We start from the raw sequence: 22,731 nt of genomic DNA on the forward strand, positions 1-22,731 counted from the left end.
TTCCCTTTTTTTCTGAAGTATTTTAACACTTGAGAAATTTATTCTCTCATAGCTCTGTCGGCTAAGCCTGAAATCAAGGTGTCAGCAGAGCTAGGCTCTCTCAGAAGTGCTATGAGAGAATCTGTTTCATCTTCAAGCTTCTGATTTCTGGCTTTCATGGCCTGGCTTGCAGTGTTAACTCCCATCTCTACCTCTATCTTCACACGGCATTCTTCCTTGTGTGTATCTTTTCTTCTTCTGAACTGTCAGAGGGTGCTGGCATTTGTCATAGAGAGCGAGTAAGCAAGAAATCACCAACAATGGGGCACAGTCATGTGCATTATTTTCCTTCATTTCTCCCTTCTATCAGGATTTGGGGATGCAGGCACATATGCCAGGCATGTTTTATAGGGTGTTAGGACTGAGATTCAAACTGTGGTTGACTACATGGGATCTGGTTCCCACAGCACTTAACCGCTGTGCTATGGGGCTGCCCTAATTCTCTTTTCAGAAAGACTTCAGTTTTAGCATTAGGGCCCTGTACTACTACGGTATACCTTCTCTTAACTTAAATAATGACATCCACAAAGACCCTATTACAAAACAAGGTCACATTCTGAGGTACTGGAAGTTAAGACTTCGATGTAACTGTTGGGAAACTCAATTCAACCCAGTGACATATGTAGCCTCTCAAGGCTCCATTATATATATCCTGGACCAAGCACAGTACACTTAGAACATATGAAACTGAATTTGTGAGTTATGGAATCCACGTTTTAGGATACAGCTAATATTCTTCTATATACTGTTTGAACAAATACATTTATAAAATCAATCCATTTTGTGGATCAAGTCATTTTAAATATGTCCCTTTTAAGAACTGATTACAAAATACTAGTGGTATCTGCGTGATCTCTAAGACTTTGAGGACAAAGGAAAGTTTGACCACCAGAAAAATTTAAAGAGGGGGAGGCAAAAAGGTAACAGGTGCTGATACATACAGTTCTTTGTTATCATTTCTATGGTTGCCTTTCAACATTTTTTACTCATTCGATTCTGGCAGGGTAAGAAAGAGATTAAATCATGTCCTTCCCCCATGGAAAATATGAGCCAGAATTAGAGAGGAGGTCAGTTTTTCTAAACTGGGTCCCCAAATCAATTGAAAGAAATGTTCTTTCTTGTGAGGGCACAGAGAGGAGAACTGATGGTGGGTAAGAAACCAAGAGTTATTTCAATTTTTAGCATCTCATCAATCAGATACTCATGCTGTCGTTACAGGAAGTCATTTTAAATATATCATTCTAAAAGCCAATAACACTGCCCCACTGAAAAAGAATTAGAAACACTATGTTAGGTTTAAAGTCAGTCCCAACACTGAACTGATTTTAACTGCTTCAGCTTATTTATTCCCCTTTCTATTTTGACTCATTTTTCATAAAACCATTGAGTGTCCTTAACTGCTTCTCCCGTGTTTCAGTTATAATGTAAAATAGATACTTGGGCACTAGTTATTAATAGAATCCCCGAGGCCTTTGGTATCTGCCATCTTTCACTTACCACACATAGTATTTCCAAGGATCATCATACTATAGAGCTTATATTGTACTATCATTCCTGCACAGGAATACTGAAAGTATTATCAAATAATTTATTAACTCATTTCTTCACAGGAATGTTGAATATTACTCAATAATCTATATATGTCCTTTTACTTATCTATCCATCAGTTGATGAATATTTGTGTTATTTCCACTTTTGGAACATTATGAATAATGCTTGAATGAACATTCATGTACAGATTTTGTTTTTGGAGAGATTTTTGCTGTAGGGCGTGTGCGCTCGCCCGAGAGAGAGAGAGAGAGAGAGAGAGAGAGAGGGAGGAAGAGAGAAAGTGATGTTTCAATGTTAGCCATAAAAGAATATTTAAAAATACAAAGACAGTGATCCTTGATAGAAAAGTCAGCTTAGATCTTAATTCTAACCAAATTCACCTAAAAATCCATCATAATTCCAATCAGAATATCATCGGGAATTTTCAAGGAAATCAGTGTTCTTTAAGAAGGTACAACAGGAAAAACACATGAATTACTAATCAATAACCAAAAAAACTTTAAATTTCTATGTGACCAAGAAATAAGACATAAGTAATTGTTTAAAAACCATCAAAAAATAGATAATGTGGGCCAGGAGATGGCACTGACTTTAGGGCAGCTGGACCCCACATAGCTGACAGCGCAGTTTGAAACCTGGACCCAGAAGCGTGTGTGTGTGTGTGTGTGGGGGGGCGTGCGCGCGCGCGAGAGAGAGAGAGAGAGAGAGAGAGAGGGAGGAAGAGAGAAAGTGACATAGCCAACTGCTGGTCCCCATGTACAATTTTTGTGTGGTTATGTCTTCAGTTTTCTTTGGTACATTTGGAAGATAAAACTGCTGAGCCACATGTTTACTTTAACTTTCTGAGAAGAGTAAACGTCTAAAGTGGCTGAATCATTTCACATCACTACGAGCAACACATGAGGCCTCCAATTTGCCACATCCTCCCCAACACTACTGTTATCCTCCTTTTTTGAACATAGCCATCTAGTGGGTGTGAAGCATAGCCCACTGTGGTTTATACTGTTCCCTGTCTTTTCATGCCATTCACTTTTAAAGGCCACAATACTAGCAGTCCATCCATCAGAGAGCAAAAATTACAGTACTGCTTCAAGAATGAAGTTCTTTGATATCAAGTGTGTTAAGTCATTTTTGGAAAGTTAAATATCATTTGCAGTAAGATGTATAACATTATTTCCAATGATCATCAGATCACCCATCTTTCTTAGTTATTTGCTAAGCCTAACAGTCGTAATTACCTGGGAGTAAAAGATGAAAGGACTTAAACAGAATTATAGTCAAAGCCCCTCTCCCTGACAATATTAACCCATTTAAAAGCAACTTAGAGCATAACTGCAGAATGTGTTAGTATAGGACATACAGAAAGGCCAATGGTGTGTTTTGTCAAGTTGTGTCATTAGGCTGTCTAATCCTTAAAACAGAGACAGGGTGCAGTGTGAATCAAACTGGACAATTACAACAACTTCAAAGCAATTTCACTGGTAACCTATTAGTGATGCTGGATTATACATTTTATCACATAACAACTGGTTTAAACTTTTGATGTGTAAAATATATATATTAAAAATTCTTCTTTGTCATTGTTCGGAGTTGAAAGCTAAATATCAGAGATCAATCAAACTAAGTTAGGTACGAGGTACTTATGTAAACAACCTACTATAATTCACAACTTATTATTAAAGGATCAATGAAAAGCTGATCTCCACATCTTTCACTCCAAATTACTCCGAAAATCTGTTACTGAACTAATTACAAAGAGGTATTTACTCACAGTGTTAACGAAACAGAAGTATAAAATACTTAAAAAGAAATAGACACATGGGTGCTCTAACATTTTTATGTACTCTTAATAAGAGTAGCATATGTTAATTTCTCAGTGACAAACACAGCCTCTTCAGTGGTCAGATACAGCTAAATGGAGTTGGAAGAGTCTGTGTTTGATATATTTTCAACTTCTCTAAATTTAAGAGGAATTTCTCCAGTGAGTTTCAAACAATGCAAAAAACTATGTATCTAATTACTGAGGAATTCTGAGAGACACTTCTTACCTGTGTCCATACTTTGGTTCAGCTGCTGATCACTTGTTTCTCCATCTTCACTGATATAGCCAGGAGGTGGCGTTTCTACAAAAGTTTAGAACAGATCAAGTAATCAACGTAACCTTACTACTTTTCTCTCAGCTGTCAAAGATAACTAATGAATAAAAAATAAGAGTGTTAAATGACATTATTCTGGAAATTAATATTAGATACAAGGAGCTTATTATTTAAGTTCTGATCCAAATCTTGCAGGTGAATCCATAAAATCTATTTATGTATGTATCTGGTTCACTCCCATATTGTATACATTCTGGGACAAAAGTCAAAAATACAATTTTAAAAATAAGATGTTTCAGTTCCAAATCAGTAAGCTTAAAATTATAGGTTAGTACCCACAATATATATATTTTTAAACTAATGGACATTGTGGATGGGTACTCAGGAAACACTAAGAACACACATCATTTCAGATAATAAAAAAAGTACAGGGTTACACCTGACTTGAAGTTCTATAGAGAGTAAAATATGGTTAATATGGTTCAGGACTGGTCTAGTTTGAATTACACCTGAAAAGTACATTTCTTCAGGAATTTCTAATCTAAGTGTTTGCAGCAGAAAGTTCAATGCAAATGAATTGAACTACTGCATAAAGTATTCCCTAAAAATTAATAAGACTCTAATATGTCATTTCCAACACATTTTTGAACAAAACTGCTTATGATCAGGTTTCCAAATAGCTAAATAAGCTTCATGTAAAATAAAAATGTTTGCACGATTTCACCAACTATAATCTCAAGTCATCAAAATAAGTAAAAAGAGATTTACCATTTTAACATTTACATTGATGAACATTTTGTTTTGTTTTTAAATACAGAGATCTTTTTTTGCTATAGGGTGCATGCGCTTGCGGGAGAGACAGAAACAGAAAGTAAGAAATCAGCCCCCAGGTGGGGTGGCCATGTGGCAGTTCCTTCTCCAGTCTCCTCTCAGGATTTTGGGCATGTTGGCGCGCACACACACACACACACACACACACACACACACACACACAGGTGGGGTGGCCATGTGGCAATCCCTTCTCCTCCAGTTTCCTCTCAGGATTTTGGGCACGCACGCACATGCCCAATGTGACTTTTAAGCTGCTAGGTCCAGGACTCAAACTGCAGTCAACTACATGGGAGTCCAGAGATACAACCATTACAACATCTGCTGGTCCTTGATGAACAGTTTGAGAGGTTTTTTTTTGTTTTTTTGTTTTTTGTTTTTTTGCTATAGGACACGTGCGCTCGCCAGACAGAGAGAGAGACAGAGAGATAGAAAGCGATAAATCACCCCCCAGAAGGGATGGCCACGCCACAATTCCTTCTCCTCCATTCTCCTCTCAGGATCTGGGGTACACACACACACTCGCCCAGCGTGAGTTTAAGCCACCGGGTCCGGGACACGAACCGCAGCCGACTACATGGGAGTCCAGCGACATAGCCATTACGCTAACTGCTGGTCCCTTGATGAGCAGTTTTAAGCAATACAAAATAATGTAGCCTCATACCTAAAAAGAACTTTGTAATTATCAAAAGGAGAGGGAAGATGGAGTTAAAAGTATCCTTCATTAACCTTTAAACAGTCTCTATTCTATAAGCAAACTGTAAACTTTATCTTAAGCATTAAACTTTTAAGTGTCAGTATTGCAACAGTTCTAATAAATTCTAAGAATAAAATATCTTCATATACTCAACATGAGAATGAACACAAAAATAAGAATGTAAGTCATTATCTACTATTGTCATGATTAAAGCTAATAAAATTAGAGTTAAGGTTTTCCAGTTTAAGCACCGATGTTTCAAAGATCTAAATATGAGATACTGAACTTTAAAAATACTCAATCTTATTCTACTGCTTTACCTTTCTCCATTATTATAAGTCTATGAAATAATAAAGCTATCTGTTCTATTAATCTAAAAGAAAACACTAACATTTCTTTGCAGGTAGAATGAGGAGCGAACTTTTGTTTCACTGTCACTTGGAAATGGGTAGAGCCCACCACCCAGAAAAGCTAACAGATATAACCCACTCCTGTCTATTCTGAAAAATACCTAAGTCTAAATGATGAAAGTGATAAAAAGAAGAAAGGAAAAATGAGCCCAAACGTCCTCACAAGTCAAAGTCACTAAACATTTTCATGATTAGCACCCTTCCAAAGTATATCATTGAGTACGGGTCTTCCAAGACTGCATGCTTATGTCTAAGTTTCCTGCACTGCCGAGTAACAGTGATTCCCTGTCAAAGACTTACTCTGCCTCCCCTCTGCACACCACACACATATACACAAATTCCACTCCCAGCCAAGGTTAGGACAGAAGACCAAGTTCTTCTACCTTGGACAAGCCCATTTATAGGGAAAAACCTCATCCTAGTCCATCATGCTGCATCTCACCCTCTCTCCTTGTAACCAACAAGAAATGCACATTAAAGCAATCAGAAACCACTTTCCCTTGTAAAACTAGCTGCTTAAAAATACACTTCATTTTTTATATATTAAAAATTGTTTTCAATGAGCAAACATTATTTCCATGATGGGAATACATTAAAGAAATCTATTTTTAATGAACTTGAAACTTTTGAGTTCTTTATATTTATAGGTGCATTAAACTAAAAATAAAGAGTAGAATAGAAGAACATTAGAAAAGAAGACAAAAAGTTGAGCTACTAAAAATCTAGGCTACAGCGTAATCCTCATTCTGATATCATACCTTTAGTTTCTGCTAAGGGAAAAAACCTTCAAACAATAAAAAGAGAAATAGATAAGAAAAGTAACAATATATGAACTGTCCTCTTAAAAAAAAAAAAGAAAAGAAAAACTAAAAGGGCAGGTGCCACGTCTTGGAATATTACTGGATCACATCTTATAAGAAAGCACAATTATTTGACAACTACCTAGTTGAATTCATTTATTTTCATCAAGAGTTACTGAGGTCCAGTTGAAACACAGCTAAAAATAGAGCTTTTCTGACTTTCAGTGTAATAGTATTGCTACATCTATAGACTAAAATGTATCTCCTATATTATGTTTCTCTTAAATATTATCAAGTTACCTAAGAAAAAGTGATGACTTGATTGATTTTTAGTTATATTTACTTTAGGAATAGTTTTTTCCTATACCATTTATTTTGCTAACATTCTGCATCTCTCTCAGCTTCAACAACTAAGACAAACTTACTAAGATCTTTTCTTTTCTGCTTCTCACAGTACTCTGATTAAAGTCACTGCAAAAGAAAATGAAATATAAAGTAAAACTTTTCTCCAAACAAAAATGTTTAATGTACTAAGGACTATACATTTCACAAAATTATTACCCAATAAATCAGATTCTTCTATTCCAAATCCAGATGCATTTTTTAAAGGAAAAATCACTATTTACTAATACTTGAATGCTTATGAACAAAATTTGGATGTATTCAGATTTTTAAGAGATTCAGAAAGCAAAAATACCTGGGATGTAATTACTTTGTGGCTCAATTCCTGCCGGGAAGTTAGTGTTTTCTGGAATGGAGTGGGTGTAGTCATCCAGAGGCGGAAGCTCTGTTAGGATCTCTGTGTGCCGAGGCACTAACACTGGAGGCAAAACTGAAAAAGTAAAAGAAATCCAAGTTAATGGCAAAGAGTAAAAATTTTCACCAAAAGGAAGCAGCAGCTTTATTTTTAAGTCAGGGTCAACTTATTTAGGAGTATACTTGTTATTGAGAAATTGGCAAATCTGATTATGGATTTAATTTAGCATGTAATCCACCATCAAAATTCCAAGACCTAATTTATCCTGGACTTTTAGAGACAATGTGACTCTGCTAATATACTACCCTAAATTTCTTAAGTCCTTATTGGAAAAAGTGAGGAGAGATTTGTCTAGATTTATAAAATTATAGTTAGGGAATTTTCTAAAAACATATAACTATGTTTTTTAAAAAAAGGTTTCAAGTGCACGGCTGACTAAACAAAATAAGTAAATAAATAAATAAATCTTACTACAAGCTTGACTAAACTGCTTATAAGCAAATGAAGTCACTGAAGTACTTGAAAAACACTAAAGACCAAAATACAGGCAAACAGGTACTACAGTAGAGAGGGGCAAAGAAGTATCGACTTCCCTCTAAGCAGATTGCTAATCTATAAAATTTCCTAGATAGGTACTTTGATATCAAACAGCATGCTAGTCCAGAAAACATGTATTTTCCCCACCAAGATACATTTTGATAAAACGCTTTTTATAAAAAGCAGTTTAACGAAAACAAAAAAAAATTTGCCAAAGGGAATGTGCGCTTACTGGAGAGAGAGAGAGAGGGAAAGTGGCACTTTCCATGGGGCAAGGTCACGCCACAATTCCTTCTCCTCCATTTCTCCCGCCTTTTGGTATTTTAGGCACACATGCATGTGTCTGCATGTCTCTCAAGCCACAGGGTTTGGGACTCAAACCACACAGCCAACCATGTGAGATTCAGCCACTTTTAACCACCACACCACAGGCTGGAGCTTAAAAAAAAAAGCATTTTTAGTTACCAGTAATAGTATATTAAATTAAATTAAAGGCAATTTATAAGAATTTTACACTAAAATTTCCCTGGATCACAAAAATGCTTTAATATACGTAAAAGTTGAAGTACTGGGACCAGCAGCGGGTACTGTGGTTGAGTCACTGGGTTTCCACATGGCCAACCGAGGTTCAAGTTCTGGACCTGGCAGCTTGAAAATCACACTGGACACATAAACATGTGTGTCCAAAATCTCAAGAGAAGAAAGAAGAAAGATGGTGTGACCATCCCCACTAGTGGATGATTTCTCACTCTCCTCCTCTGTCTCTCTGAGTGTATAGGCCGCCTATGGCAAAAATCTAAAAACAAACAAACAAACAAAAAAATGAAGCATTTAATTTAAAACCAGAAAAAAATCCTGCAATTTTCCTACCTGGGGTCTCAACTCTCTGATAGTGGTAAGGGTTTACACATACTTCATCCTTTTTAAGATTAAAAGCATATTCGCAGTTCTCAATCGCCTTGAGCTCATGATGACTGTGGAGATCAGGCCAGCGCCATAGTCGGCAATAGATAACATGGGGCAGCCCTTTCCGATGAGATACCTGAAGACGACCATCGAGAGACCTGTTGGGAAGCAAAGGGAAAAGAAAGCAGGGAACTTTAACAAGGGATAGGAGTGTTCAAATGGGCTAACTTAGTACAGTAAGAGCATACAGAAAGGAATGACAGCCATTTAGTTAGTTTTAGTGAGACTCAGGAAGAAAAATGTGCTCTTTAATGGAGCAGATAAAACGTAAGCAGCAGCACTAGCAGATGTTTCTTATAACTATGGCTACATAAATGACTCAAACTCCAAAGAAATTTAACCGCTGGGGGAAAACTGCGTTTTTTCAAAAGACTATCATACAGTTATACTTGAAAAACTTTTAGTCAAGCTTCTATCATTAGTAAATCTACGTCTTATTTGGAGATACTTCTAAGGGCGTTAATTCTGTAGGTGACTGAATATTCAAAAAAAGGAACTAGTGTGAAGAATGGTAAATACCAACAATGATGGGATAGTCATTTACTCGACTAATGCAACTCATTACCCAGTTGTGGCTGTTTCGAGAACTGAGGCATATTTATAGAGTTCACACAGAAATGCAGATGGTGATGAGTATGATGCGATGAAATGGACAAATACTGAGATACTAAAAAATAAGAATGAGGTGATTTTTAAAAAGATAACATAAAAATGAGTTAGCCTACTATTAGTTGTGATATGAGGGGTTCAGTAAATATGTATTTTTTTTTTAGTATAAAGATGAGATTCAGATGATAACGAGAAATTTAGCAAAAACTGATCATGTATCTACTTAAAAATTAGGCCAACAACAGATTACAGTCTAATCTCAAACTCAAATGAGTACAAAATTACCAAAGTTTTATTCTTTAGGGGATGCAGTAATTTAAAGAAGATTCAAAACTAGAATTACATTGATCAAAACATTGACTGAAACATTCATATATTTTTAATACTGGCAAGCAGACATTTTAAATGCTATGCCTTATTTTATGCTAAGGAAACAATCCTACACAGAATTATACTAAGCAACCCCATATAGGTCTTCCAAAACACCCCCCTCCCACAAGATCTCTGGATTCCATAGAGGGCAGAATATTCACCTGGTTTGTTCAGAGAAGCTGTAAAGGCCTGTTGTATCCCACTGATCTATCGTATTTGGTGTACTCAGTCCCCAAATTTCAGAGCAAGTGCTGTGCATAAATTGAAAAACAAAAAATTGATGTGAACATGGAAGCATGGTTATTCAAAATACCATGATGTAAACATGGAGAATGTACAGAATACTTCCTTCACCCAGAAAATATACACTGTTTCGCTTTTTCACAGGCATTTAAGTGCTGGTTACTATATTTTCTATATGAAGGAAGCCAGTAAAATGAACATGTGACTCCAGATAAGTTATGATTATGTTTTTAAAATGTGAACACCAACGCTCTCTAGCTTAATGAAATCATAATGCCCTTTCCAACTTCCTCTACTCAAAACAACAGATCTAATTAATACCTATGCTGTTAGCTGTACTAACGGTACTTCATTTTGTAATCCAGTTAAAAAAAAATTCTCTAAAAACAAATGTCAATTGGCATTCTTAATACAGGAAAAATATCCAGACACATATCCAGTTAATATTTTCAAGTTATCTGATTGCAATACTTATACTGAAAATTATCATTGCTTTCTTCTCACTATAAAGGACCAGGGACCAAGAAGATGTTGAAGTCACTCTAGCACACAACGACACTAACATTTTTTTCCACATTCCTTTCTAGAACATAGTTCAGAGATAATTCTCCCTATTTTCCTGACCATTACTTTGCATTTCAAAAGTAATTTCTGCTCTGCAGGAGAAGGAAAGAAGAGCTTTCGAGAAAGTTTTGTAATGGAACTTTCTAACTGCCAACCTCCCTCAGGACCTACATTGTACTTTTGAAATTAGTCTAAAGGTAGATCTGAAACTCAATTCCATTTCTCACATATTACAAAATCATCAAATTTTTGGAGGAAGGAACATGTCAAAACAACTTTTGAAAATAAATCACACACAACTGAGTCAATTCCAAATTTACACACTGCTGGTGAGTGAACCGGCTCAACATTTCAAAGGGCAATGGTGGAAAATGCTGACTTCCCGTGGCCAGGCAACAGCATCACCTGATGTGCTGGATGGAGTTCAGTGCCATAGATCCCCCCGCAAAGCCACCGGGCTGCACGAAAATGTCGTGTCTGGCTTTTAGGGGCTACAATAACTTGACAACTTAAATCAATCCAACGAAACAAATAAACATGTTCAGAAATTTTCCAGCATCTCCTTGAGACATTTTTACAGATGCTCTTGCTTTTTTAGGCTGCAAAACGCGACCATCAACAATAGTCAGAAAAAGCTAAGAAACTGGAGGATAAATTAGACCTTTCCTTTTTTCCCCAAAGATAAAAAATCCATGACATAAATGGTTCCTTTTGAAGAGATATTTATCTGCATGTACAAGAAACTTATTGATATAGTTAAAATCACAAAAGGATTACTTTTAAATTCTAGAATCGTGTGAATCTGAGTTTAAGAAAGGAATAGCACAGGACTGATTTTTCTTTCTTTGAAAATAATTCAAAGAGAATAACAAAAGTATGTATCAAAAGGCTATCCTGCTTGTATGATACTAGAAAGAACATTTCACTCACATTCCCTTGGAACTGACAAGAGGACCAGGAGGTAAAATAGACCATGAAGAGCTTAAGTTGTGCTTTACTTATGCCTTGAAGGAATCAGACAAGAATAAACAATAGGTGTTAAGAACATGCAATCAATCTAGACACAGACCTAGAACCCAATTCTAAAGTCTGTCATTTTCCAACTACCAGCACTTAAGCCTTAGCTCCATTATTTTAATACTTCCCTCAAAAAATTGGGAGGTTTATTTAAAAATAATAAATTTGCTTCCTTCTAGTGATATAAAAACCCTGATTTAAGAGAAAAATTTTTAAAGGAATGTAATTTGTAATAAATTATACAAAGCATCTAGAATAAAGTAATCACAAATATGTCAAAAGAATATAAAGAGGATCAGTTGTAGTAGAGAGGTCTATAGGGGTGGTATATTGGACCCTCCTATAGCCAACAGTGTGGTTTGAGTCCCAGACCTAGTGGCTTAAAAATCATCCCAGGGAATCTTGAGTGGAGATGGGACTGCAGTGTAGCCATCCCATCCTGAGAGGAGAGTGGAGATGGGACTGCAGTGTAGCCATCCCCTCTAAGAGATCATTTTTGTTTCTCTCGCCCCCCCCACACACAAGTGCATGTGCCCTACAGCAAAACATAAAAAATAAATATAATAACAACAGCAAAACCAAAAACATTTTAAGTGTAACTAAAGAATACAAAAGTCCACTGAACAAAAAGAAAAATAAGCACATGGCTAGACAGGAAGCTAATGTCACAGAGATGTCAATTCTACTAAATTTGTATGTTTGATATAATCTCAATAAAATTAAATTAAAGATACAGTTAAGATTATTTCAGATATATCATGCCAAAATAAATAAATATGACCAGGAAAATTTTGACAAAGAAGCAATAATGGCCTGCCAGATTCTAAAACATGTTGCGAATTCTCAATCACTGAAAAGTGTGTAATCACAAAAAACAAACAAACAAACAAAAAACCCAGAGATTCTGCTTCCAGTAATGGCAAGGTAGACTCAGACTCTAACTTTCAGTCAGGTCACTGTAACAATGCAAAATGTAACAGCCATTTGAAAACGGTGGAGAGGGACTGAAAACGGAAAGGATGGCACCCTACGGAAGAGACTGGACTGGAGGAGAACTGCGCTTCTCAACCTGACCACCCAAAGGTACTCTCCATTCAGGCTAGGCAGGGCGTCCAGAATTTAAGCAGGAAAATGCAGTTTTACTGACTCAGACTCAGCAGCTAGCTTTGGGGTTGTCAGAAATCAGAAAAAGAAGGGAGTCATCCTGTGAAGAAGAGTCATAAGGGGGGAGGGGGGGGACACACCAAAATATGCCTAAATACTTTGACTGAGTCCTCAATTATGTATGCAGGGAGACTATGGAGGTGTGCTGAAAACCAGAGCATGGGAGGATAAAAGAACGGAGATTTCAGCTACTACTTACATCAGAGGCAAACATTTTGGATTTTGAGGCCATCCAAAACTGTGTGCTAGCAGGAAGGGGGGAAAAAAAAGCAAAAAGCCACTCTTCAGAGGAAGAAAAGTCTCTACAATGTTTCATCTCACAGGTACACTATATGACCAAATATTACTAAACCATAAAAATTAACCCAGGTCAAAATAAACATGTCAATAGAAACAGGCACCAAGGTGAACTAGTAGACAATGATTTTAAAGTAAATATTATGACTATATTCATGGACTTAATGAAAAGATAGGAAATCTCAGCTGAGTAATAGAAACTATAAAAGTGAATCAGATGGAAATTCTAGAACTGGAAACTATAAAATCAGAAATAAAAAATTAAACCACAGTTAATGAAGACAGGCAAGTCAATAAATTTGAAGACAGATCAACAGAAAATATCAAATCCAAAGAACCAAAATTACAAAAGACTGAGTAACAAAATGAATATTTTCAGTACCGTGTACAGTTCTGAAAAGAGAAAAACCAAGAACATACCAGAAAAACGAAAAGAGAGAAAAACCAAGAATATACCAGAAAAAAATACTTAAAATACTGACCAGAAAAAAAATAATAAAACTTTTTCAGTTTAGTAAAAGAGCAAAACAAAAACCTTAATCTTATACATCAAAGAAGCTCAATGACCAATAAGGAGTTTTTTTTTAGGTTCTGCGATAAGGCACTTGCATTTGGTGGTAAGAGACAGATACTGGGAGGAAGAGTGAGAAGCCACCCCCCTAGAGGGGACAACGACACCACAATCCCTTCTCCTCTATTCTCCTCTTGGGATTTTGGACATGTGCACACACACACGCACCCACTGTGATTTTCAAGCTGTCAGGTCCAGGATTTGAACCGCAGTCGTCCATATGGGAGTCCAGCACCTTAACCACCATACTAGCTGCTGGCACCCCACAGGGTTTAAACACAAAGAAAACATACTTACACATGTAAGTATGCATAATGTAATGTAGTTACCAAATAAATTCTGACTTTACTGCTTTTGACTAGTATCTGCTTTATCTTTGACAGCAGGCAGAGTGGATCCATTATATGTAGAGGCATAAACACACAGTGAGTAACAATTTCTCATCAGAAACAATGGGAGCCAAAAGACAAATGGAACTTCTTCAAAATATTGAAAGACTGAAGAAAAAAAAAATCTAAAACTTTATAACCAGTAAAACTATCTTTTGCAAAACAAGCCAAAACAAAAAACATGTTGGAAAAAACAAAAACAGAGAATTTGTTTCTGGTAGAGTTTGCAGAAAAGAAATGCTAAAGGAATGTTCCTTAGGATGAAGATAAATGAGAGAAGGAAACTAAAAAAACTGCTGGAAAAAAAGATTGCAAAATATACAGGTAAATATAAAAGGTGATATTCTTTTCAAAAATTTTCTTTGAGAGATGACAGATTATACCAAAAAATGTAACTCAAAAACCATGTAGATGTCATTTATATGACAACAGTATAACACAAACAGGAGGTATTAAAAGCAACTACACTATTACAAAGCTAAGAATACATATTATAATCTGGAAAATAACCAAAAAAAAAAGTAACTAACTTGAAAAAAGGAAAGGAAAAACAGGTGGTAACAGAAAACAAATAGTAAAATGACAGACTTAAATCTAGTCATGGTAATAACAACATTAAATGTAAACATACCACATATTCAATAAAAGGCAGAGACTTGTTAGAATAAATATTAGGTGCAAATGTACATCAAAAAATGTACTTTTGAGAACCAGCAGTTAGCGTAATGGCTATGTCACTGGACTCCCACGTAGTCGACCGCGGTTCACATCCCAGACCCAGTGGCTTAGAACTCATGCCGGGCGCGTGTGCCTACGTGCCCAAGATCCTGAGAGGAGAATGTAGGAGAAGGGATTGTGGAGTGACCATCTCCCCTGGGGGTGATTTCTTGCTTTCTGTCTCTATGTCTCTCTCTGTCTGGCGAGCGCATGTGCCCTATAGCAAAAAACCTCTCCAAAAAAAAAAAGTACTTTTGACATAAACAAACTCATAAATAAAAGAACGGAACCAGTTCTTCACACAAACATTAAGTATAATGAAGCAGATGACCCTATAACATTGCGATATTAGAAATAATAAGACTTTAAGGCGAAAAATGTTAGAAGAGATATAAAGACATTTCTTAAGAAGGTCAAATCATCAGATGACATAACCAATACTGTACACATCTAAAACCAGTTTCAGAATACAAGAAGCAAAAACTGACACATTTAAGAAAACAAATCCACGATCAGAGTAATCTCAGCAATTATCTGGGGTGACTCCACTCCCCATACACACAGATCTTTTACCTCAAAGAAGAGCGGCACCATATTATGAACCAACTTGATCTAATTGACATTTATAGAATTCTCTTCAATGGTACATAAGCCAATTAAAAAAAAAAAAAAGACCACATTCTGGGACCATAAAAAAGTCAATGATTTTTAAATTTTGAAATTTAAACAATTATATTCTGTGATGACAAGAAAATTAAACTAGATGGGACCAGCAGTTAGTGTAATGGCTATGACTCCCACGTAGGCGACCACAGTTCGAGTCCCGGACCCGGTGGCTTAAATTCACGCCGGGCGCGTGTGCATACGTGCCCAAGATCCCGAGAGGAGAATGGAGAAGGGATTGCGGCGTGGCCATCCCCCCTGGGGGGTGATTTCCTGCTTTCTATCTCTCTGTCTCTCTCTGTCTGTCTGGCGAGCGCACGCGCCCTATAGCAAAAACCTCTCAAAAAAAAAAATTAAACTAGAAATCAGTAACAGAAGATACTTACAAAAGTCTCAAATATTTGGAATAAACAGCACACTTCTAAATGTGAAAGAAAGAAGAAACCACAGAATAAACTAGAAAATATTTTTTTTTGGACAGGTTTTTGCTATGGGCTCATGCGCTCGCCAGAAAGACAAAGAGAGACAGAAAGCGAGAAATCACCCCCCCCCCGGGGGGAGGATGGCCACGCTGCAATCCCTTCTCCTCCATTCTCCTCTCGGGATCTTAGGCACGCACACACACATGCCCAGCGTGAGTGTAAGCCACCGGGTCTGGGACTCGTACCGCGGTCAATTACATGAGAGTCCAGCAACATAGCCATTACGCCCAGTAAATAATTTAAAGTGCCCCAACCACAGGTGGCAGTATGACAGTGTATAATACAGGCACCATGTGGGGAAAGCTCTGTATTTGGATCCCCGATCCATCAACCTCAACACATTAGACACACCCACAAGTATGCCCAAGAGAAATCAGGGTGTGATGAGACCTTGCTGGGAGTGCTTATCTTTCTCTCATGAAAAAATTCTAAAATTCGCAAAAATAATTTTAAATGAAATGACCAAGACTCCACAATATACAAGAATTTGGGGAGAGGGGGAGGCCGGGGAATGAAACTAAAATAATTCCTAAAGGAAAATTTATAGCTTAAATGTTTACATTATTAACAAACATTCCAAGTTAATGATTTAACTTGGAAACAATACAATTTTGTAATCAACATACTGGAGATCCTAGCCATTAAAATAAGAGAGCAGGGTAGGATAAGTAAAGACAAAAATTTAAGGACACGGGGAACCAGCAGTTAGCGTAATGGCTATGTTGCTGGACTCTCCCGTAGTCGACCGTGGTTCGCGTCCTGGACCCGGTGGCTTAAAACTCACGCCAGGCATGTGTGCGTGCGTGCCCCAAGATCCCGAGAAGAGAATGGAGGAGAAGGGATTGCGGCGTGACCATCCCCTCTGGGGGGTGATTTCTCGCTTTCTGTCTCTATGTCTCTCTCTGTCTGTCTGGCGAGCACACGCACCCTATAGCGAAAACCTCTCAAAAAAAAAAAAAAATTTTAAGGACTGGAAGAAATAAAACTGCATTTTGGAAACTGATTACAACTGTTTACAAAGAAAATCCTAAGGAATCTAACAAGCAACTTCCAGCACTCATTAGTAAATTTACCAACTTCATAGGCTATAAGGACGGCAGGAGATATGGTGGTTAAAAGCGTTGGAATCCCACATGGCAGACCATGGTTTGATTCCCAGAACTGTCAGCTTGCTTTCTCACTTTCTCTCTGTCTGTCTCTGGTTAACACATGTGTCCTATAATGATTTTTTAAAAATAAATTAAAAATTTAAATAAAAAATTCGCTGTATCTGTATTATACTAGCAATAAGGAATGTGACAATTAAAAATGTTAAATTCTAAGGCCAGCAGGTGGTGCAATGGGTAAGGCAATGGATTCCATGTCACTGACTGGGATCTGAGTCTTGCACCCAGAGGACTGAAAAAAAAATCACACCAGACACATGTGCATGCATGCCCAAAATCCCAAAAGGAGAATGGAGAAAGGAGACTGCAGTGTAGTCATCTCTCCAGAGATGATTTCTTGCATGCGCATGTTCTCTCATGAGCACACGCCCTACAGCAAAAACCTAAAAAAAAAAAAAATTCAATTTCCTTTATTTTACATTATTATTGTTTTTACTGACATGAGAGAAAGACAAACACAGAGAGAGGGAGGGAGAGAGAAAGCACCCACAATGGGGCATAGTCCACTGCAATCTCTTCTCTTTCACTTCTCCACCCCATTGGGATTTGGGGCAAACACACATGTGCCCAGTATTTATATCAAACTGCCAGGGCCAGGATTTGAACTGTGGTCAGCCATGTGTGAGCTGACTTCCAATACACAGTGTTTAAATCATTGTACTACAGGTCAGCCTAAAATTCTATTTATAAATGTCAAAACACGTAATACTTAGAAAAAAAGTGTAACAAACAAGGTATGTAAGACCAGTACCTAATCAACTAACAACTTTGTCGCTGGGTATTTTTATTAATAAACCTACCTATGTAAACAGAATATGCTATACTCATAGATAGATGTCAATATTGTCTATGTTCCCTAATTTCCTAATGATTATGGTCTATTTGTTTCAACTTTTTCAGTTAAGATTTCGACAAAATTTTTTGTAGCAAATGACAAGCTGATTCAAGATGTATCTGGAAATGCAAACAAATGTTTATTCCATGAGTGAGAGAGAAAGAATCCCCAAAAGGGTCCTGACACTGCCATCCACGCCCAGCTTCAGCCAGAATGGACCTACGTGATGGGCCCATGTACGCGGGGTATACTCAGGTATGTTTCTGAACAAACTAGCAATCTTCCTGTGTCAGCACTGCAATGGGGTTGCATTTTACCCTGTGCCCCATTTACCCCTTGAGTTTGAGAAATAAGTTGTGTGTATATGTGCGTGTGTGAAAAGTCATGACATATTTTCTATGCAAAAAATGCATCATGATTTTTCTGACAACCTTATATATATACACAGATGTGTATATATATATTTTAGGTTTTTGCTACAGGGCATGTGTGCTTGCCAGAGAGAGGGAAAGTGAAAAATCATCCCCCTGGAGGGATGGTCACACTGTACGTCGTTCTCCTCCATTCTCCTCTGGGGATCCGGGGCATGCTGGCACACAAGCCCAGTGTGTTTTTCAAGCTGCCAGGTCCAGGACTCTGTCCATGTGGGAATGAAGTGCCTTAACCACCACGCTCTATTTCAACTGCCAGAGGATGCCTGTGCTTATCAGGAAGAAACAGATGAGACAAGATCCTCTTATGGTTGTGGTTGTGCCACAATCCGTTCTCCATTTCTACAATTTGTAAAGATTTTAGACACACCTGCACAGGGGCTGACATGTTGATCAAGTCACCAGAGCCAGAATTCAAATGCAAGTGCTGACATGTTTTTCAAGTCACCAGAGCCAGAATTCAAATGCAAATGGTAACATGGAATATGGCTCCCTTAACCACTAGGCCACAGGGCAGGCCCTCAGAAATATTTTGCTGATTAAGAGAAGCAGAACACAAAAACCTAAATACTGACTCTTTTTACATGAAGTTCTACAAGGAGTAAAACAAATCAAAAGTAAAGAAAATCCAAATACTGGTTGCCTCCAGAAGAACCACTGAGAAAGACCATGAAAGGATCTTCTGAATGAGCAAAATAGTATAAAATCTTGAAACACTGATATAAGCATTATTTTTCCAAATCTAATTGAACGCATGATGGCTACATTGCATCATATTAAATTTTACCTAAAAAGGGAACCAGCAGTTGGCGTAATGGCTATGTTGCTGGACTCCCACGTAGTCGACCGCGGTTCGCGTCCCGGACCCGGTGGCTTAAAACTCACGCCGGGCGCGTGTCGTGCCCAAGATCCCGAGAGGAGAATGGAGGAGAGGGGATTGTGACGTGACCATTCCCCCTGCGGGGTGATTTCTCACTTTCTGTCTCTATGTCTCTCTGTCTGTCTGACGAGTGCACGCGCCCTATAGTGAAAACCTCTCCAAAAAAAAAAAGTTTTTACCTAAAAAAAGAGCGGGGAGGCCCAACATTTTTACACTTTGGTTCAACCATCCATAGATATTTTCTGTTTGTTTTAATGTACTTTTTGCACTATGGATATGAAGATTTATCAACAAAGTTGTTACAGACAGATAAAAGAAAAAGCAATGATAACTAAGTTCAAAAAAACACCAACTCTGGGTAAAGGAAGGCTCCTAACACAGCATCTGATAAATCTATGAACTAGTTTTACTGTGACGGCCATATTTACATGATTTTCCTACAGCAATGACACAGCCGCCAGGGTCATTTATTTCTTTTTGTGACCTTCTTGCCTAAAGAGAATGTTTCTTACAAATCAAAATGAGGAAGAATCTAGGTTGCCATTCTAAAAACATTAAAGCATACTGAATACTGAATAAAATCAGCAGATGGTATCAACAAAAGAAACGGAAGCTCCAGCTTTTGATTAGGCATCTATACTCGTGTAATATAAACTTGTAGGGAATAATTTGTGAATAATATCCAGAAGTATACCTACTTACAAGAGAAAGGTCCTTTCACTTTTAAACATGACTGGAAAGACTAAAAGTTTTTATTTGGAATAGCTCAAGAATCAAAAGCTGATCACTGTAATGAGATAAATCTTGGGACCAGCAGATGGCACAATGGTTATATTGCTGGACTCACAAGTAGTTAAATGCAGTTCAAGTTCCGGACCTGGCAGCCTAAAATTCAAACAAGGTGCATATGCACACGTGCCCAAAATTCCAAGACAAGAATGGAGAAGAGATTGTGGAACGACCATACCCCTGGGGGGAAGGGGGTCTCACTTTCTCTCTGGGAAGTGCACACGCCCTATGGCAAAAATCTCTTTCTAAAAAAAAAAAAAAAAAGGTCTCCATAACTGCATATTCTGTTTTATTCAAAATCACAATCCAAGGGAACTTTTAAAAGTTCATCGAGAGGGACCAGCAGTTAGCGTAGTGGCTACGTCGCTGGACTCCCATGCAGTCGACCGCGGTTCACGTCCTGGACCCGGTGGCTTAAAACTCACACCAGGTGCGTGTGCATGCATGCCCAAGATCCCAGGAGGAGAAGGGATTGCAGCGTGGCCATCCCCCCTGGGGGGCGATTTCTCACTTTCTGTCTCTCTGTCTCTCTCTGTCTGTCTGGCGAGCACACGTGCCCTATAGCAAAAAAAAAAACTCCTCACCAAAAAAAAAAAAAAAGTTCATGGAGAGATGGAATTAAATGATAACAATTTAAAAATATAAACTTGCTCAACATAAGCTCCATTAACTTTGAGACGCTTTTAAAGTGTCATTTATGCTATCACGTAAAAGAACTGAGGGTCCTGGAACTTATATCAATACAATCTTTTTTTGCACTATCAATGAAAGGAAAATAGATGCCATTTTAAAAAACTTTTTTAAAATTATAAAAGAAGTCCGAAGGAGCTAAATCAGGACTGTGAGGTGGATACCTAATGATTTTCCATCAAAACTTTTGCAAAACTGCCTTTGTTTGATGAAAGGAATGGGGAGACGCACTGCTGCTGGGGAGAACTCTCTGGGGAAGCTAGCCTGTGTGAGAGTATTTTTGCCAAAGCTTTGGCTAACTTTCTCAAGACACTCTAGTAATAAGCAATCATTATCATTCTTTGACCCTCCAGGAAGCCATGCCTTGATGATCTTCAAAACTACTGCCGTGACCTCTGTCCCTGCCCCAGTGTGCTTTTGCTTTGACTGGATACCTCCACCTCTGGCAACTACTGTTTTGATTTTGCTTTGTCTTCCAGGTCACCCTGGTAAAGCCACATGTCATCTCTTGTTAGTTCTTTGAAGAAATGCTTCAGGATCTTCATCTCAACTGAAAATTTCCACTGAAAGCTCTGCTCTTTGTAGTTGGTCTAGGCACCCATCAAGCAGAAAGTTTGCTCAATTTTAATTGTGTGGTCCGAATTGTGCAAGGTACACCGACTAAGATGTTATGTTGGCTATGGTTTCTGCTGTTAATTGTTGGTCCTCTTCAATGAAGACACAAACACATTAACGTTTTCCTCATGGATTAATATGAATGATCTGCTGCTGCAGGTGTCATCATCAATTCATCTTAAAACAAATCTTCCATTTATAAACTGATTTCTTTGGGGCACTGTCCCCATAACCTTTCTGTAAAGCATCAGTGATTTTACCATTCCTCTACCCAAGCTTCACCATAAAGTAGATGTTTGCTCTTGCTTCAATTTTAGCAGAATTCATGTTGTTCTAATAAGGGCTCTTTTCAAACTGATGTCTTACCCTTCTTAGTGCCTCAAACTAGAGCCTATTCAGACAAGTTATACCAAGTCAGCAGGAGTTTATTAGAAAACATTTTTTGGAAATCTATGCGTCATTTCTGTCGTAGTTAAGTGTCTGTGAACTTTTTGAAGATCTTCATGTACAGCTGAAAGATGGGGAATGAAGAACAAGAAAACTCCTACCTCCACCAACAAAGGAGCTTTAAGAACAATCTGTCCTTAACAAAGCAAATCAACAAAAGATAGATGTGAACAGTTACAAAGCTTTTCACTGACTATACAAAATTTACCCCAAAGTTGCCCATACTTACTTTAAGTCTTTCCTATGTACGTGGCACTATTCAAAGAACTATACATATTCATATTGGGCCTACAACATGGATTAGTATTGCCAATATATTCCAAATAAGGGGAGAAACATCTGAGCACTTAAATAACTCAAAAGGTCGCAGAGATAACATATAGAAGAGCCAGGACTGATGACTATTTCTGGCTGGCTTAAAAGCCTAAGTTCTTCATGACAGGCATCTGCAGAATGTTGGTTTAAATCAGTAGTTTCAGACTTTTCCATTTTTAAAGAAATGCATATATAATTGAAAGATGCAAAACAATTAAAATATTTAATTATATATATGTTTAAATGTCATTTACTTATGTTACTGAAAACAATGTGATTGTTCTGATTAAACATTCTTAATTCACAATTAAGAACAGACTTTTTACGAATGAGGGGGTCTTTAAAAGGTTCATAAAAAATGTTTATTATTTTAAAAACCATGTGTGGATCTCAAAAATTTTTTGCACAAAAGTAATTGTGCATTTAATTCAATTTTTCCATGAAGTTTTGGAAGTCTCATATTTGTATCAGAATCTGTTTTCCCCATATTTTGCTTCATTTGCAATATGATTCTCTAGAATCTAAAGAGCAGTCACAAATAACATTTTTTAAGTTGCCATATTTGCAAACGCTAATAACTATCTCTTGAAAATTTCAGATATTCCTGAATAAAAATAATCAAGGCCCAAAAGGCTAAGGCCACATGGGAGACCAGGGTTTGACTCCCAGCGCACCCTAGAAGGTAGATTAAGAGAAGTGTACCTTAGTCCCACTACTAGGGAGGCAGAGGCAGGAGAACTGTGACACAGACCTTGTCTTAAAAAAAAAAAAAAAAAAAAACAACAACCCCACAC

At 37.5% G+C, this 22,731-nt stretch overlaps 1 protein-coding gene across 3 annotated transcripts in view; it reads right to left on the bottom strand.

Annotated features, from left to right (window-relative positions):
- Nucleotides 1–22,731, bottom strand: part of SMAD2 (SMAD family member 2) — a 105,011-nt gene that overhangs the window by 27,825 nt on the left and 54,455 nt on the right. For 2 of the 3 annotated variants that reach the window (XM_014586242.2, XM_006144437.3), the window contains exons 3-6: nt 9,824–9,913; nt 8,586–8,779; nt 7,119–7,253; nt 3,639–3,713 (exon numbers count right to left, since the gene is read on the bottom strand). In XM_014586242.2, the coding sequence (XP_014441728.1) occupies nt 3,639–3,713; nt 7,119–7,253; nt 8,586–8,779; nt 9,824–9,913 (494 nt within the window). The remainder of the gene's footprint in view (nt 1–3,638; nt 3,714–7,118; nt 7,254–8,585; nt 8,780–9,823; nt 9,914–22,731) is intronic. The other variant, XM_006144438.3, reaches the window with a different exon arrangement.

The sequence above is a fragment of the Tupaia chinensis genome, unplaced genomic scaffold (genome assembly GCF_000334495.1).
Source record: "Tupaia chinensis unplaced genomic scaffold, TupChi_1.0 Scaffold000119_2, whole genome shotgun sequence".
Lineage (NCBI taxonomy): Eukaryota > Metazoa > Chordata > Mammalia > Scandentia > Tupaiidae > Tupaia > Tupaia belangeri.